Genomic DNA, 19,852 nt, shown 5'->3' on the forward strand with positions numbered 1-19,852 from the left:
TTCAATTGTCTCCTGAAATCAAGTGGGTAACAGAACATGCTGAAAGTACGTCTGTCATACCTCAACGTTTTTGCATGACCTACCTATATTCTCTTCCTAATATAAATATCTTCAATGACTCTTTTACTCATGTTCTTCTAAAGCTCCATCATTGGTTATATGTTGCAGTTTGCTCCCTCCCATTCACAATGCACCTCTCTATCAACCTGTTTGTGATACTCGTCTATTTTTGATTGTCTGTTATATAAATGTCTTGCTGCCATATAGTGATTCTTATAGATAGTTGGTGCTTTATAAAAAAATAAACCTTATAGGTTCTTTTCTAGTAACTGTTTCATGTTTCTTATTTCCTAAGCAGATGAAGCATGGTGCAGTAGCTACACTATATTTGAAAGCTAAGAAAGACCTAGGTTTGAATTCAAACCTCAGACACTGGCTATGACACCCATGTCAAGTCGTTTAACCTCTTAACGGCCTCAATTCCTCAGATGTAGCATGAGGTGGTTGGATTCATTGAACTCTTAGGTTCTTCCTCACTTTAAAATGATGACCTTATAAAATGTTCCCCATCCATATGTCAAATTCATTCAAGGGAAAAAACAAATAAAACCCATACTTCATAAATATTCACAGAAATCACAAAAACAGGAGAATGTACACCTATGAATGCATTAGACACTGTGATAGAGAAATTCTAACCAAAAAAGTTCAAGTTAAAAAGGGTTTCTATGTGGATGGTGAAGTACAATTTGCATTATGATATTGCACTGTTCATATTAAGCCCCTGAATGTTGTAGAGCCTACAGAATAGATTATATATACATAGAATTTTAAAGCCAGACCATCTACACAAGAAAAACCAAATGGATGAAGAATTCATATGACCAGATTATGGTATACATTTGAAAAAACATTCTTTAGTGTGCATTCATAAGTATATGCATATAGGACAGACAGTTCAGTTGGACAATATTTAGGTCTGAAATTGAACAGGAAGGAGTAAGATGGACTGTTTTTATCAAATTGAAAAGCTTCCTTAATAACCTCAAGTCTCCCATGGAAACAAAATTCCATATCCATTTTACAAATAAGGAAACAGTCTCAAAATAGATCAAAGGTCAACTGGATATTGGCATCTTAACTTTAACACATCTAAAATGAAGCTGTTATCTCCCTACCCCCACCCCAAACCTACCCCTTCTCCAAACTTCTTGATTTCTGGAGACACCACCATCCTTCAAATCCTTCAAGTCACCTGGTTCACAACTTTAAGTTGCCACCATTGGCAATTCTTATTATTCTTACCTCCATCATATCTATCAAATATTCTTCTTTCTCTCCACAATATTATCCTTGTTCAGGCCTCATTACCCTCAACTGGACCATTACAACAGCTTCCATATTGGTTTCCTTACTTCTAGTCTCACCTTTCTCCTAACTCTACTCTTATATACAACTACCAAATTAATATTCTTTTCTTTCTTTCTTTCTTTTTTTCAGAGTAATGGGGGTTAAGTGGACTTGCCCAGGGCCACACAGCTAGTAAGTGTCAAGTGTCCTGAGGCCGGATTTGAACTCAGGTCCTCATGAATCCAGGGTCAGTGCTTTATCCACTGTACCACCTAGTTACCCCCCAATTAATATTCTTAAAATCATGGTCAGACTGTCTTAATCCCTTTCTCAAAAAATATTCAGTGGCTTCTTATTGTCTTTGGATAAAATTTAGGATGAATATACAAACTTCTCACCCTACTATTTAAAAGTCATCTATATTAGGACATTCAACTTGAGTAAAGACAGAAATGTTGGTTCCTATATACCGTGCTTAATAGTTATACCATGATCACAAATATTATCTAATTTGAGCACCTCCTCAGACCTAGTGAATTAAGTGGCATATCAGGATCCCCATTTTATAGACAAAGAGATTGAGTCTCAGAGATTAAGTGAGTTACCCATGGTCATACAACTAGTTAATGGCGGAGACAGGATGTGAACCCAGATCTGTTTCACTCTCAGTCCACAATCTTTTTACTCTCTATACTGACTCCCAAGAGACACAGAATGGAACATCTTCATGATAACCAAAAGAAATAGATTTACTTATAGAATTAGGAGTAGATGGGATCTTGGATGTCATATAGTCCAATTCCCTTGTCCATCAAAAGAGAAAATTGAGGCCCAGAGAGTTAAAGATTTTCTCAAAGATCACACGGATGGTAAGCATCAGGGCTGAGAAATGACCACACTGCAGAAGCCAGGAAAAGCTTCACAAGTGCTATGTAAGACAGAATGAAGGAAGAGGGGAAAGGGAATCTCAGACAGAAGAGCAGCACGAACTCCAATTTCCAAGTCAGCAATGAAAATAGTGGGTTTAAGGGGAGAGAGGGAGGATAGGCCTAGATTTAGCAATTAAAACAACCATCAGTCAAAAGCGTTTATTAAACGCCAGTTATCTGCTGGTCATTGCTCTAGGCAATGAGCATGTTATGAAAGAAATGAAACTATAGCTGCCTCCAAGAATAATATATTCCAATGATGGAAAGGAAGAGAGGGCTCACGTTGAAGATTTGTGAATCATACCACTGGTCCAACAGGGTGAAGGATTTTCTTGTTTCATAAATAAATTAGTCCAGGACAGCTATGGGACAACACTTTAGAGCTAAATCTCAGGTCACCTTCCAGAGGTTTTCCTCTTTCATATATGTGTGGGTTAGCTTTCCCCTCTGCCAGTTGTCTGCCAAATGAAGTGTCTTATTTTTTTTTTGCTTTCTCTCTGTTAAATCTTGGACCCCCAAAATACCTAGGTGATAAAGCTCAGACAATAGCATTATCAGTAATGGAAGGTGGGGTTCTATTTGAATTGTGTGTGAATACAAATTTGATCTTCCAGAGAAAGACCCTTTACTTTGGGGAAGGTAACCAAATACAATGTAAATACATAACAAAATAATAATAACTAATATTACATACCACCTACAGTCTCATTTGATCCTTGAAAACAACCCTGGGATGTAGGTGTATTATGATGCCATCTTACAGATGAGGAAGCTGAGGTAAACAGAGTTTAAGTGACTTGTCCAGATACTAATAAGTATCTAAGGCCAAATTTGAACTCGGGTCTTCCTGACTCAAGGGCAGACCAATAACCCACCAATAGGGATTATAGAGACAAACAGCCTGCTTTTCTGACTGTCTAGGTGAGTATACTGCAGGAGCCTACAGAAAATGACCTCATAAAAAGGATACTGCTTGGAATATCTATAGAACCACAGCCACACCCTTCCCTAAACTTTGAAGAGCCACCTCTTCTGGCTTAGTTTTTCTCTCTGCTAAAAATCCAATTCTGCCCACATTCAGCCAAGTAGGGTCAGTCTTATAACCAACTGCATTAGTAACTGCCCTTCCTCAGTCTACATGAAGCAATAAAATTTAGTGTGAAAACCCCAGTGAAGCACCAATCAGTTCTCTCACATCTGCCCTCAGTGAACCCCAGAATTGGGCTAATGGGTGCCTTCTAATTGTCTCTGCCACCACTCTTTCCCCCATTTTGTGTCCTCCCTAACATACATCTTTTCAAGCTTCTCTTGTCCTCCATTGTAAAAATCATCACAGGGCCTCTTCCTTAGCCCTTAACAAAAGGGAAACGAGACTCAAAAATTATACTGGACACATTCATAGAATTCACACTTTATTTAAGCTCTAGCCAACAGGTTTAATTGTTGAATAATCAACCAAGTTCTTTCTTCAATAGAGCTAGTACAGCATTGTGATGTCTGATTCTGCCCACTGCATGCAGGAGACTCCCCCCATCATAAACACATAAACCCCATTTTGAACAGAGGGGCATTAGGTTATGTTCTCCCTAATTCCTTATTAAAACAGGGAGGGGAGAAACAGGTGGCAGAATTGTTTGCTTCAGTCAGAGGTGTTTTGTTTTGTTTTTTAAGTGACAACACAAGATGAATAAATGAGTATTTTAATTTTGATTAATGTGCCTAAAGATTTAGAATTTTTCTTGGTGGTAACAATATGAAATGATTAGAAACCTTCATATTAAATCATCTTTCCTACCAAAAGGGAAAAAATAGATAGTTTTTACCTGAATTAATCAAATCAACCAACAAGTTGGGTACGCATTGTCTTTCCTCGTCAGTATGAATGCAAATCATGTTCAGCTCTGATTAAGTTTAGAAATGAAAGGCATGGAACAGGTCTGAGCACAAAAGTGAGGAAATCAAACTGAGGTTTATTTCTGAAATATTTCTGCCCCAAAAGCTTATGATCATAGATCTAGGATGGTGAAAGGACCTCAGAGGCTAAGATGTTATACTTCACCCTGGACAATTTACCCAGCCTATTTGAAATGATGTTGAAAGGCATAATTAAATCTAATTTAAGCAAACAAATAAAACAAAACAAAAACCCTTTTTGAAGCATGTCGCCCCTCATTTCCTATTGCAAGATCGTATTGTCCTAACCTGGGGTAAGTAGACCCCTAGCCTTTTAAATGCCCCTTTAAACTCCAGTAGAAAAATACTCTTCTTTCTATCTTTGTATCACCCTTACAATGGAAGGATTTGTTCAGTCATGATCCTAAAACATAACTCAAATAAGCGGAAGTCTAAGCATTGCTTGTTTGCCGGTCAAGAATTTTAACTTTCAATTTTCTAAGAAAATTGACCTCAAGGCTGTAACTTTCCCATGTGGTTCTCCAGGTAAAATAGAATACAAGTTTTGTGATCCTCTAGCTTTAAAACACAATGGTAAAATAAGTCAAGATTTATACAGTACACTAAAAAAGAGAAAATTTTATGGGAAGTGCTGGCATTTTCTTCATCAAAAATATCATTCAAGAGGATGTATTGCCCTCTGCTTTGCTGCTGCACCTTGGGACAATGGGACCTTTCCATCTGACTGCAGCTCAAAGTTTCTATATATGTATTGCCTCCACAATTAGAACGTGAGCTCCTTGAGAGCCCAGGTCTATTTTCTATTTGTATACTAGTTCTGTGCAAACAGGAAGCACTTATATTTTCATGTTGCAGAAAAGAAAGCAGATTATAGCCCCATCAACACCTTCACTATCATTAAGGATGAGTATGATGATTCACTAGCACTTATTGGTAGGTCTGACTCTTCTTCTTCTTCTTCTTCTTCTTCTTCTTTTCGGCAAGGCCATGAGGATTAAGTGACTTGCCCAGGGTCACACAGCTAGTAATGTGTCAAGTGACTGAGGCCAGATTTGAACTCAGGTCCTCCTGAATCCAGGGCCGGTGCTTTATCCATTGCACCACCTAGCTGCCTGGTCTGACCCTTCTGACATGCCTAACATTCTAATCAACCAATCTACCTCTCAGGAATTTCTCTCCCCACAACCAGGCTGTATATGAGCATGCTTAATAATGAATATAGCTAGACTATTCCTCAGATAAATACAGTTATGGGCCCCTACTCCATAGCCTTTTCAACTTGGTAGAATCTTGGAGGGACTCACTGAAGACTTGTTTGTTGGTTTGTTGGGTGATATGAGTCTAGTCAGAGGGGGGAAACCTATCATTGAAACTAGGAGCTCATTCTTTATCTCATAACCACCAGAATTGAGCATGTGTTCTCCTCCCTTGCTCTTTTTATCTGCCCTGTGGATGAAGAGAATATTAGGGAACAGGAAGTAGAGTGATATCTTCACACCCTAGTAGCCCATAATAATAAGTGATCCATTTCTGTGAGTGTAGCAAATCTCTGAAATTGTTGTATTCAGAGGTAATAGAACGACAGAATTTTTATATCTTGAAAAGGACATCATCCAACCACCTCACTTTCCAGATGAGGAAACTGAGGTCCAGAGAGAGGTGATGAAATGGATTGCCTGAGGTTAAGCAAGTAGCTAGTGGAAAAGCCAGGATGAGAACAGGATCCCACGCATCTTAAAAAGACTAACATGAAAGAGAGACTAGATGCACTCTGCTGGATCCCCCAGAGCAGAGCCAGGAGCAATGAATGAAAATTTCAGAGAGACAGGGTTAAGCTCAATATAAAGAAAAACTTCCCATGATTACAGCCATCCAAAAGTGGAACAGGCTGCCCTGGGAGGTGATAGCTTCCTCTTCACTGAAGATATTTGAGTGGAAACCCCTGGATGCTCACTTGGGAATGTTGTAGAGAGTATTCCTCTTTAAGTATAGGTTGGACTGTATGGTCACTGATGCTACTTCCAGTTAGGGAATTCTGCAGCTTTCTTTTGCCTCTTCTTGCTCCCTATGAATCAACTGATCAACAAGCATTTATTAAGAGCCCTACTATGTGTCAGTACTAGCAAAATTGAAACAGTCCCCTGCCCCCAAGAACTTATATTCTACAGGAAGAGGATTGGAGTGACCTAATATGGTCCGCTTGAAAAAACCTGCATGAGATTATTTCCATAACAATGAAAATCCTTAAATTTATGTAGTACTTGACATTTTTTAAAGCATTTGCACAAGGAAAGGTGAAAGCATTATGAGCTTACACCTACTATGAATCTGAAGGCCAAGCCTTATTATTAGTCAGTACTGTCACTGACCAGTCCTTCTCAAGGAAGCCTGCTACTTCTCCCTTCCTGCCTGAGCAAACCAAGGCAGTGAAGTTCCATGTTCAAAAATCTGGGCAGGACTTTGCCCTCTGTCATCACTCCTGGGAAAAACCCTGGGCAAGATGCTCTTCTGACATCCTTGCTCTGGACCAGTGAACTGTGAGAGCTATAAGCCTTAGTTTTGATTCTTGGTCATCACAATGCCTAATTTGTGGCTTTCTCAACACAATGGAATATAACCCATAGACTTCCAAATCCACTGAATGCTTCCTATTTTCTTTTTCTTTCTTTTTTCAGGGCAATGAGAGTTAAGTGACTTGCTCAAGGGTCACACAGCATAGTTACAAGTGACAAGTGTCTGAGGCTGGATTTGAACTCAGGTCCTCCTGAATCCAAGGCCAGTGCTTTATCCACTGTGCACCTACCTGCCTGAATGCCTTCCTATTTTCAAAGGGGCTGAACTGAAAATTAACAGTTAATTGGTAAGGCCATAACTGATACTAAGGTTACTTTGAGAATATCAAAAGATCTGTATAGTTAGTTATTCTCTCTACCAACACAGGTCACATACCTCTCCCATTTAGTAGCAGGCCCTTTGGGAGGTGCATCATGCTTTGTCAGCCCTTAGGAGAAAACCTCTTAGAACATAGCCAGGCTATTCCTCAGATGACATAGTTATGGGCCCCTATTCATAGCCTTTTCAGCCTGGTAGGACCTTGTAGGGACTTACTAAAGATTAGCTGGTGGTTTGTTGGGTGATATGAGTATGCAAAGCATCTGTGATTTTCTCATTTAGGTTTAAGAGCTTTCCCTATTAACCCATCTATAACATAGTAAACAAGGCCAAGGTAGTTACCTGAGGTACTCAGACACTAAAAGATCTGCCTGGAACCCACAGCAAGTAAGTGTCAGAGCGCAGGACTTAATAAAGTGTTTTCCTACCTCAAGCCCAGCACTTTATCAACTATATCATGCTTCTTTTCTTGATCCATGTAGCTATACAAAATGAGGTCAAATCAACATGAAGTTGTTTTTTCTTTCTTTTTTTTTTATCAGCAAACAGAAGGCTGGAACTGTCTCTTGCAGAATTTAGAATATCTAATTTAATTACAAAGGGGACAGCTCAAAATTTCAACTTTTGGTGGTGTAAGGAGAATCCCTTAAAGGAAAATTCCAAAAAATTTGGTCTAAGCTTCTGGAGGTTGTAAGTCTTGGCTGGAGGAATCCAAGGAAGTGGACCCCAACTTGTGAGGTTGTCTAAAGATATTTTGATTTTGGCTCTGATGATATTCTAAGCAAGGCATTAAATTTGTAGCTAATTATTTGTGTGTGTGTCTTTCTTTTCTTTTCTTTCTTTTCTTATTCTTCTCTTTCTTTCTTTTCTTTCTTTTCTTTCTTTCTTTCTTTCTTTCTTTTCTTTCTTTCTTTCTTTCTTTCTTTCTTTCTATTCTTTCTTATTTCTTCTTTCTTTCTTTCCAGGGAACATGAGGGTTTAAGTGACTTGCCAGGGTCACACAGCTAGTATCAAGTGTTGAAGCTGGATTTGAATTCAGGTCCTCCTGAATCTAGGGCCGGAAGCTCTATCATGCACAAATAGCACCTATGTGTGGTTTTTTAAAAGAAGCTATGGGTTTTAAAAATTAAATCTGATATAAATAACATTAGTAACTATTCAATTACTACTATTGAGATCATAAAGTTCTGACTTTTCTCACTCCATCTGTTGTAAATCACATAGTCACATAGTAGATCAAAATCTTTTCTAAATGTTCAATTTCCTTTAATCCAGAGATGGTGTGATGACCCAGAAATGTTTTATGTTGTGCATTTAGAATCTTGGGTCCCTTGGAGAGGTGTTTTTCCTTTTCTCTTGAAGGCACCATCTGCTTAACAGGGAGATTGTTCTGTGAATTTTCTTCTCAGACTCTCATAGACCATGGCTTGCAATTCGCTGGCACTTTTGTAACACACTGCAGAGGAAAGAAAAACAGTTGTTGACTAGCAGGATCTTTGTTTGTGCTTCCTTTCACTTATCCTTATCCCCTCAACAATTAAAACACATCCTCCTCAGTCCTGTCCTCTGAAACATGGCATTTGCATGGGCCACGGCCCATTGCTTCGACACAGTGTGCCCTTCACAGAATTTCTGGCTAATACCAGAATTCATTTGAATCAGACCATAGTGGAAAATCTATACATTGTGTTATATGGTTACCTCCCATGACGTATTAAGATAACTAGATGAGAAATGGATCCTTTATAGAGATTTATGGGAGGCTACAGATGCAAGTCACATATATTGAGAAAGTAAGGTGTTCTTACAGTCTTATCAGTGGAGGGAATTGTTGTTGTTGTCATCTTTATCATCATCATTGTCATCGTCATTTCCTTATCTTTTTCATGGATTTCAGATAGAAATGGTTCTGGCAACATGTTGATACACTCCTATCATATGTAATGTTTTAAGGGACTATTGTGCGGTGGGACAAAATGACTGTGCTTTGTAATTGAATAAAAGTATTGCGATATAAGCCCATTTTTAATTACTATTATTACTAATGAAATGTACTTATGATTTGCCTATGCCAATCCGAGGGCTCTGCATATATGCACCTCAGACAAACCCTGAGGCAAAAAACTAGATCTAAAGTTTAGACCAAAGAAGAAGTCCTCCACAACCCCTTTTTTCAGGTTCTCTTTCAAATTAACCAATATACAAATAGCATCAAATCAGCATTTCCCAAAGGTGTGCCAATAAAAAGAAATTTTATGTATCATTTGTCTCTCCTCACAGAGCCATGACATATGAGGGTTTCTATAAAATGTTAGTGACCAACTTGAAGACATGACTTTTCTGGGGATCTATTATATAACTTTTTTATTCATATCTATGAAAAGCAAGATAACATCCATGCATTGTACTTCATTTTTTTTTTTTAGCTCCAAGGAGGTGACCTAACATGTGGCACTTCTACAAAACTGCTATTCTGAGAGTTTTCTCATCATTTTTTTGTTTCTTCAGAAACCTGAGCCATCAAAGGTATAACTTGGCAGGGGGGAGGGGGGAGGAGTATGCAGGGCATTGCTTCAGAATAGGAAACTGAGATAGTGCCAATAGACTCTGTGGGAGAGTACTTCCTCCTCTGAGAGCTCTACCTCCAATAGAGGTAAATTAGGCTTTTTCCCCCATAGTGGCTATAGTTCTAAAGCTGGAAGGGGCCTCAGGGATCACTCTGTATTAACCTCCTTATTTCGGAGAGGAGGAAAGTAAGACCTAGGGAAAATCAAGTGACTTGCCCAAAGTCACATGAGTATCAAACATCAGAGGCAGGATTTAAACTCTAAAGTCAGCATGCTCTTTCCAAACCCAAGAATTCCCAAGGCTTCCTTCCTGAAAATTACAACCCTTTAAGCCCTTTTGTTACCCTAACTTTGGCCCAGGTGAAACTATTGCTAGTTATGGTTCTTTTTGGTACTCAAGAAATACAATTTTTTTTGAATTGTCATTTTTTATGTTTTTTATGATTTAATTTGCTTGTAAAAAAGTGACAATATTTTTCTGCATGATCATACATATATAACCCATATCAGATTGTTTGCTGCCTCAGGGAGGGGGAGGGGAGGAAGGAGGGATAGAGATTGGAACTGAAAACTATAAATAATTTTTTTGTGGTGTGTGAGGCAATTGGGGTTAAGTGACTTGCCCAGGGTCACATAGCTAGTAAGTGTTAAGTGTCTGAGGCTGGATTTGAACTCAGTACTCCTGACTCCAGGGCCGGTGCTTTATCCACTGTGCCACCGAGCTGCCTATAAATAATTTTTTAAAAAACTGTAAAGGATCTTAGCTCAATAAAGGAATCACTTCTGTTGCTTCCCCAATTGTCATCTATTCTCTTGAACACTTCCAGTGGTAGGGAACCTCCTACCCAATGATCTAGTCCATTCTACTGTATGCCAAATCTCATTAGTATCAAGTTCTACCTTCTGTCAAGCCAATTTCTGACCTACTGTGGCTTCCCCAATTAATCATAGTTCTTATAATGCTAATGGTTAATCACTGAATCTATGTTGTGCAACAGAGAAGTAGCCTCATAAGGCCCCTCTCTTTGGTTCCTTAACCTTAGTTTTCTAAATTCACAGACAAGACTTCTCTCCAAATCCCTTCCATTCTAGAAGGATTAAGGCTGTGGAAGTCATACCAGAGTGGTGAACTTGTCCACACAGGCATTGCGGATCTTCTCTGGGGTGGCAGGGCTGTCTAGCTGGAAAAGCTCCTTCATCTTAGAATCTGCATTCTGAACACGGGCTGCAGAAATGGCATCTTTGACTGCAAAGTAGACGGAGGCGGCCAGGAAGAGGGGGGGCCTCTCCAACAGCCTGTGTGAACAGAAAGCAGGGGAAAGAAGTCAAACTGAGCCATGGTCTATTTATCGTGCAGGAGCCTGGACCCAAGAGTATATTTAGAAATAGAGTAGGGAGCTGCAAATGGGGACTAAATGAGGGAAAAATGAGAGTCAGGTCTGGAACTTGAATCTCATCACCTAAACCATCATAAGAAGAATGGACAAAAAAGGAAGCAATGGCCATCCCCTTGAAAGGTCTGTGTGTCATAGGAAACATTTCCATTCCTTTCTGGGTGGGGAAATCTAAGTGACTGTCAAACTGTATTAAGGATTACAACAGTTTATGGAATGGCTAAATAAATTGTAGTACAAGAGGTAAGGGAATATACTGTGCTGAAAGAAACAATGTAGAATGAAGCATTGAAAGATATGAACTTATGCAGAATGAAGTTGGCAGAGCCATGAAAACAATATGCACAAAGACCACAACAATGGAAACAGAAAGAACCATAACCACAAAGTGATCAGAAATGACTGTTGCAAAATTACAAAGAACAAAATTAAGATAAGATAGAAGACACTTCCCCCACTTCTTTGCATGGGGGGAAGTGTCTACAATGGTACAACATTAAATATGTTTTCAGATTTTTTTTCCAATGCATTGATTAGTTTTCCTCAATTTCCTTTCTTTTTTTTTAAATCTTTATCACAAGAGATGGCTCCCTAATAGGGGAATGAAGAAAGGATATAGCAAATTGAGGCTACAGAGTAACAAAAGATCTATTTAAATAATACTAGCTCAAACTTATGCATCACTTTACATACATTATTTCATTTTATCCTCACAATGATCCTGTGAAAGAGGTGCTATTAATATCTCCATTTTACAGATGTGGAAAGTAAAGATCACAGTCATAGTAGGCATCTGACGGCTGCATTGGAGCCCATACCTTCATGATTTCTAGGTGGGCACTTCATCCATTACACTATGCTGGCTCTTCTCTCATATCTTAACAATCCTTACAACATCACTAGGAGAAAGCTACCATGGATCATTAGCCACATCATTAACAAGTAACGTAGATTGAGGTTTGCCTAAGATCAAAGATAATTCCTGGCAAAGTGAGTCTATGTTTGTTTGCACCTTATTGGAACTGGACCAAGTAACATTAGACGAATCTGGAAACCTTCCTAATCTGATTCTAGATGCAGTGAGTTCATATACCTTCAAGGTATCCCTTCAAAACCAAACTCAACTGGAAGCTTTGGGCAGCACACCCCAGTTGCCAACACCCAACACCACTTGTTTACCAAGAGAAAAGGACAATTTTAAACCTAGGCAAATGGGTATCTGAAAAGACCACTGCCTTTTACCCTGGTTCAGAAAGATGCATTTATTAAAAACCAAATATCGCAGACCCCAGAGTGATACCTTAGTGCATAGATGGCTTTTTTATTAAGGACAATTCCGGAGAAGAGACACCCTAAACTCAATAGGAATGTTTCCAAAGGCAGGGATCTTGTAGGTACTGGGTCCACGAGTATGTAGGCTCCCTTCAGGAGAGTAATGCAGCTCCTCCAGAGTAAAGAGGCCAAGCCTTGGACAAATGCCCTTCAACCTGCAAGATGAAACAAAGATCCACTCATTAACCCTGGCTCTCAATAAGTATTGGACTTTTCTCAAAGGTGCTCTTCTCCCCATAAAGTACCCAAATCTAATGAGACTGAAAAATAGCCTAAAAGAAAAATGAAGGGATAGGAAGGTCATTGTATTATTTCTCTAGCATTTTCTTTTCTTTTCTTTTTTTTTGGTTGGGCAGATGAGGGTTAAGTGGCTTGCCCAAGGTCACACAGCATAGTAAGTGTCAAGTATCTGAGGCCAGATTTGAACTCAGGTACCTCCTGACTCCAGGGCTGGTGCTCTATCCATTATGCCATCTAGCTACCTCCATTCTCTAGCATTTTCTAAAGTATTCAGAGACTAATTAAACAATGATGGATCTATGTCATCCCATTACTTCTCATTTACCTCGCACTTCTAGTCCCTGTGGTGACTTCTAGTTATTGGTACTTCCACCAAGAGTTTGACCCAGAGAAAGGGAGTCAAGATCCCTTTGCTAATACAGTCATGTAGATTCTCATACAAGCTTTGATAGTAAAGGAATTTCATACATTGATCAACATTTTTTGGTGGTAATCAGACTTTTGCTTTCATTGGTATAAGGAATGCTCCATAAGGAAACATCTACACTTCAGATCTTCACGTCTCTGTCCATCTTTTAGTTTTAGAGAGTTGCTTGGGGAGCTCAGAGTTTAAATGATTTGTCCAAGGTTCACACAACCAGTGGGTGAGCTCACCTAATCAGAGGTGAGACTTGAACTTAGGTCTTGCTGAGGGCCAGGTCTCTATCAAGTACACCAGAGATATCACATATGTAGCTCTCTGGTTGTATGGACCCAAATACTACTTATTGCTTCAGAACCAATTAAAATATAATTGGGAAATATTTACCAAAATAAACAAAAATGCAAAGGACATAGATAATGTTAATATGTGGTTTTCTAAATGGATAAATGGCTCCAAAGATCCTTTTGTATGGTTAGTGGAAAGCATTTCTATTTGGGTTTGACACCATGAACAGTATCATGCTGCATCTACATTAGCCTTCATAAAAACAAAAACAAACAAAAAAACCTCTGATAAAAAAAAAGAAAGGGACTTCCAATTTAATCTCTGAGGAAGTGGAGATGTAAAGGAGAGAAATAGCGCTCTTTAAAATTGCAGTTGCCTGTGATGTCACACAGGGAAAAAGCAAGTTCTCTCCCACATGGTGGAGGGGGAGAGGGGGGTTGTTCCTCCAGCTGTGACATCACAGAGGATTAATCTAGATAATTCTCCAAGGCCTCTTTAGCACTACTGTCCTATTAATACACAAAAAGTCACTAGAGAGTCAAACATTCCACAACAATCCTAACAAGAAATGACCTGCTTTCTTAGAGTGCTGGATTTCTGCATGTTGTGTTATCCCTGCTCCTGTTCTAAGAAATCATGATTTTGTTTTCTGGGCTTGCCCACTCATATTTCCAATCTGGTCATTTCCTTTGCCTTTCTCTAAATCTCGGGTATATCCTTTCTACATATAGGGGACACATCATTTGTTCATCTCTTTAATTCTGAATAGGCATCTTCTAAATTTTCTCATTCATCTGGAAACTTTCCCTTCTGCAATCCCTCCCACCCTCCATCCCAGCACTCTCAGTGATCTCCAATACAACTTCCAATTCTTCAAGTTTCATTTCTACCATACCTATGAAGGGAGGAGGGTAGCTATGGTAACATCTCCTTCTCACTCTCTCTGGGAAGAGATCTGATCACTTCTCCCATTATCTGCACTATCTACTCCAAGAAGGCTTTACTCTTAATATATATGAGTGTATACAATATGTCTTACTGGTGGCAGGGGGTTGGATGTGGTATATAGATCCATGACTCCGCTGAAGTAGGAAACTTCTTGAGAGAAAAGTCCCTCTATTAATGTAGATCGATAATTGTTTCCAGCTTACAGTATTAAAGAATAGCCTGGGGCACTTTAAGTAGCTTGCCCAGAGTCACAGAAACCAGTATAATGCCAGAGGGAATATTTAAACCTATATCTTCCTGACTCTGAGCTCTCTCTTCACTTGGCCATGGTACTTTCTCACCTAAGAGTTTTACTGTCTTGAATTTATTTGGTTGTTTGTGCCACCTTTTAAAAGTAGTTACAGTTAGTTGTTGTTTGCCTTAATTTATAAATGCTCACTCAGCAGGGACCCTGGTGACCTAAAATGATTTACTGTACAATAACTCAACTATGCTATGGGTCAATGTGCTTAATAAGTAGGGTTTTTTTCATTTAATTTAATTTTTTCATTTGACAAAAATATTGTTTTTCTTCCTCCCATCCCTGCAAAGGAAATAGAAAAAACAAAACTTTTATAACAAATATGCATAGTAGAGCAAAACAAATCCCTGCATTGGATATATCCTAAAAAATCTCTCTCTCATTTCTATATTCTGAAATCATCTATCCTGTCTAATGAGTGAGGAAGTTTGAAAGTAATAACAAGATATGGCAATTGAATCAGAAAATCAAATGGAAACACCAGTACCCAAATTTGTTTCAACCCTAGTTTTTCCATGAGATCCTTACCTGTCCTATATCTATAGCTGGATTCAGGCTGGAGCCAACATCCCTAACAATGTCTGTGGAGATGTTCTACAAAGGAAGAAAAAGTTGGAGCAGTTCAAAGACAGATCAATGTCAAAAATAACAGTCAGGATCTTGACTAGGTTAGGCTCTGGAAGTACCATAGTGAACACTGTCTTGCCACAATTCCACTATTGTACCTGTGGTGTCCCAGATCCACTCAACCACAAGGCTAATTGATCTCTGAATTCTCTGTCCTGGATCAATTCTTACTGTTTCAACTATCAACCAGACTGTAAGAATCTGGGATCACTGCCTGACCCATAGCTTCCTCTTCAGAAAGTTCAGTTGTATTTACAATCTACAGTATCAATAGTACCAACACCATTTTCTCTCACTGAAACTATGAAACAGTCAAAAAGAGTTCATATATATATATATATATATTTATATAAAATTTTTACTTAATGATACCTTCAAAATAATATGGTAGGGAACCAAGATAGTTGAATACAAAAATATATCAAGAAGTGGTATTCTGTCCTCGGAACCTGATAATTATCAGATTGATGTATAAATAATGTATTTGATATCACCATTCAGATCTATGAGATGAGACTTTGGAAAGCACTATAAAGTTTTCCCACCAAAATTGGTACATAGTGCTTGAAACCAACAAGCACCAAAATGGATTCTTTGGATAGTTTAAACCTTTAGCCACAATATGTAGTCAAATGCATATGTTCACTGAGAAGCATGTGAAACAGAGGGGACAAGAACAGTTTGACTAAAAAATCTGAGTTATAACAGCCTAATCTGATCTGTCTCCTTGAATTGTCCCTTGGCTACTCAGAGTCAGGATTTGAACCCAGATCTTTGTTTCCTCAAATATACCATTCTATCTACTCTACCTTTCTATCTCTGATAACTTACATGATGCCTAGGTGGACCAAAGTAGGTACTTAGTAATTGTTGAATTAATTAATTGATAATTTGTGCCCTTCAGATATCAATCAAGGAAGAAGTTGTTAGAAGAAGGAAAACTTAGGATAAGAAATAAATATACATTTGTGGTTATTAAGTTGCATGTTTTAGTGATCGTCTTAAAGATCAACTAGTGCAACCTCTTCATTTTACAAATGACAAAAATGAAAACCCATAGATATAATTTGTTCAAGGTCAATAGGTAGGAAGTAGCAGAGCCCAGTTTTGAATCCAGGTTTTCTGACTCCTGATCAAGTGTTCTAGCCACGTTCCTATGTACTAAGGTTCACTAAGTATATTCATTCATCCATCAGTATTAATTGAAAGTTCCTAGTGTCCATGGGACAGCAAATACTTTTGAGGTCTGCTAAGATCATATAAAACTATCAAATTTTGAGTCAGAAATATCTGGATCTGAATCTATTATTTCTCTGTGACCTCAGGCCAATCATTTATCCCCTCTGGGTCTCAGTTTCTTCATCCATAAATAGGGCAGGGGAAATGGTTGAACTAGATTCTCTCTAAAGTCCCTTCCACTTCTAGGTGTATGATTCTGTGATATATCATTTCAGTGGCCCTTTGAAGCTTTCAATTCTAAAGCCCTAGAATTTTCCTTAAACCAAGGATTTTCCTTCTAATAGCCCATCAGCATTGTTTTTTTTAACTTGACTCCACAATAAGAGAGTCTCAAGCTTCTTACCTTATGATCACCTGTTAAACAGTCTATCTCAACCTCAGAGCAAGCTACACCATAGGAGACGTAGTGGAAAGGATTTCCCAGAATTGGTTTCAAAAGCTATAACCCAGGTTGGGTGTTCTGAGAAGAAAAGACACCATACATTTCAAAATGAGCAGCAAGAAAAATAGTCCTTCCCTACAGTAGGAATCAATGTCTACGCACATTAAGGTTCACAAAACACTTCCTTCTCAATAACTCATGAGACAGTACAAGGTATTACCAATTGTTCCCATTTTTACAGGTGAGGAACTGAATTTAGAAGAGGCCATAGGACCGAGGTAGAGAGCTAGAAGGAATCTCAGAATCAGCCATCCAGGGCAATATCATTTTACAGGGAAGGAAACCCCAGGGAGGTATAGAATTTTTCCAAAGTCACTCAGGTATTTAATCAGTAAAGCTGCTATGGAAACCTAAGTTATCTGATGTCAAATCCAGTGACCTCCCCAATTACACACTGCCTCACCTTCCTCCTTGAGATCACAAAGGTTTTTCATATTAATTTTCCAACAAAGTCCAAATTTCATTAAGATAAAAACATTTTAGCCTGGCAAGGAAACATAGGTAATTTCATAATATGTGATCTCTGCTCCCCTGATATTGTAATCCCATCTTTTATGAGCTGCTACTATTAGCCAACAGATATTAATTAGTCAAGTCATTTTGTAAATCAGAGTTCCACCCTATTTTCTAGTAAATAATGAGAGCCTCAGAAGGGTCACAGACATGTATAGGCTCACATAGTTAAAATAAAACTGTGGTTTTATTAGAAGGGTTTGCCCTGTAAGGAATCTTTGGCTATGTTGCTGCTGAGTCTACCTTACTATTAAAACAGTAGTAGGATGTAAGCTAATTGAGAGCAGGGACTATCTAACTTTCACATTTTTATCCCCAGGACAAAGTACAAAGCAGGGAGCTTAACAAATGTTCGTTGAATCTTTGATTACCTGAAAAAAGTTAGATAGAGCCTCATACAAGTCTTCACTAATCTCTGTGTGAAAGATGGTCATTTAGCCAGTTATTCAGACAATCTAGACAGCCTCAATTTTGTTGTTTTTAAAAGTACTCTGCTTTGCTCTCTCTTCTGCTGATGCCCTTTCTGACCTTAGCAAAAATATTTTTGAAAAAGTCTATACAAATACCCATACACCCACAGTTTCATACCCCAAGAGACCACTAAAGTGGAATAAAACACTACTACCTGAAGTTAAATATCTGTGAATGAACTGAAGTTTTGCTAGTTAAAATTTCATAGGAGAGATGGAAATCAAAATGAACTCAATTGTAATTGTGTGTTCATCAATTTCTAGCTTCTAAGTCCAAAGGGCTTCTGTCCATAAAGGTCTTTGGTTTCCAATATATTTCAAAGAGACAAAGTGATGCAATGAACAGTGTTCTGGACTTAAGTGTCCAGAAAGTCTGATTCAAATATAGTTTCTGACACTTATAGCTATGTGGAGAAGTCATTTAACCTCTCTGAGACTCAGTTTTCCTCATCTATAAAAATGAGAATAATGCCATACAGTACCTACTTCACAGAGTGGTTGTGGGCCATAGGTTAGATACTGACTATTAAAGCACTTTGTAAAGTTAAAGTCTACAAAAATGTTAGAGTATGAGACTGATCAAATGGCTTAACCTTCTAATGGCCCAGGCGGCTCTCTAAGGCTATAAATTACAAAGTAGATACCTTCTTCTCAGTTTCCTCAACTGTCGGATAATAATAGCACCTACCAATCAAGATTGTTGTAACCGGATCAAGTAAGATATATTTGTAAAGCACAGTTCCTGGCGCATAGTAAGCACTATATAATGCTAATTGTTATTATTATCATCATGGATCATAATTATTATTATCTGAATTAGAAGAGGGAGATTCTCATAAGGAGTTTTCTATACCTGTGGACTCACTGTCTGGTCTAAAAAAAGTCAGTTATTAATAGTTATCATCATCCTCCTTCTCCTCCTCCAAGCTGGAGAAGGAATTTGCTCCTCTTGTAAATCCATTCAACATCTCCATTGAGATGACTTTGTAACAAGGCTCAATATTTCATAGGAAACATGGTAGTTCTATCTAAGGAGATGTCTCCAAATGGAAATTCCTAGGAAAAACTCAGAGAGAACTCTATTTCTACCATCGTAGTGAAAGGTTGGAACTCTCTGCTTTTGCCTGGGCACAGATCAGAATTCATGATGGTAAAATTTTCCCAACAGTGCTTTAATAATCAAATAGGATAAATTAGAAAAGATTGAACAATTACCTGTAAAATCCTGTGGCGGACAAACTCACTGGTGCCAAGTAGGCAGCATTGACCTGAAGGAGAGAAAATGATTTATGAGAGATATGGGAAGGTCCATATTCCAAACCTCCAACCTTAGAGAGAATTATAAAAAGACAGTTTGATCTGCTATTCTAAGATGTAATGTGACCATTCTCCCAAGCTTCAGATCTCAATCATCCATCACTGCCTCTTCTCCTTCCCTGTTACCAAGTCCTGCTGAGTTTTCCTTTATAATTTTTCTATAATTATTCTTTCCAGTCTTGGTGCCATTCTAATTTAGGTTATCTTGCCTCAAACCTAAATCTGCCTCCCTATAAATGTCATCCACTACTCCCAAATTCTGCCCTCTAGGCCCAAGCAGAACAATTCAACATTTTCTTCCATGTGACAGTATTTCAAATACTTGAAAAAAAAAAACTCTTTCCCTTACCCTACTTCCAAGTCTTTTCCAAACTAAAAATTTTCCAGTTCACTCAATGTAGCATGATCCTCAATCCCTCTCACACAATCTGGGTCACCAATTTTTGTTGTTGTTGCATTATTATTGGGGGGGTGTGGAGTGGGGTATCAGTTAATGAGATAAGGAATACTGTGAGGAAACTTTTTGTAGCAATACAGATCAGAAACTGCTCTGTTATGTAGAGTCTTGGACAGTTGTCTAGGACACTGAAGGTAAAATACCCTGCCATGGTCACAAGCCTGTGTGAGTCATAGGTAGGATTTGAACCCAGATCTTTCTAACTAAAGAG

At 38.4% G+C, this 19,852-nt stretch overlaps 1 protein-coding gene across 1 annotated transcript in view; it reads right to left on the reverse strand.

Annotated features, from left to right (window-relative positions):
• Positions 1-8,439: 8,439 nt before the first annotated feature.
• Positions 8,440-19,852, reverse strand: part of XDH (xanthine dehydrogenase) — a 70,119-nt gene continuing 58,706 nt past the window's right edge. Inside the window, 8 exon segments of the mRNA XM_043988998.1 lie at positions 8,440-8,541; positions 10,771-10,948; positions 12,347-12,372; positions 12,374-12,512; positions 15,064-15,170; positions 16,786-16,875; positions 16,878-16,902; positions 19,083-19,135. Coding sequence (XP_043844933.1) covers positions 8,491-8,541; positions 10,771-10,948; positions 12,347-12,372; positions 12,374-12,512; positions 15,064-15,170; positions 16,786-16,875; positions 16,878-16,902; positions 19,083-19,135 — 669 coding nt within the window. The 3' untranslated portion in view covers positions 8,440-8,490.

The sequence above is a fragment of the Dromiciops gliroides genome, chromosome 2, assembly GCF_019393635.1.
Source record: "Dromiciops gliroides isolate mDroGli1 chromosome 2, mDroGli1.pri, whole genome shotgun sequence".
Classification (NCBI taxonomy): domain Eukaryota; kingdom Metazoa; phylum Chordata; class Mammalia; order Microbiotheria; family Microbiotheriidae; genus Dromiciops; species Dromiciops gliroides.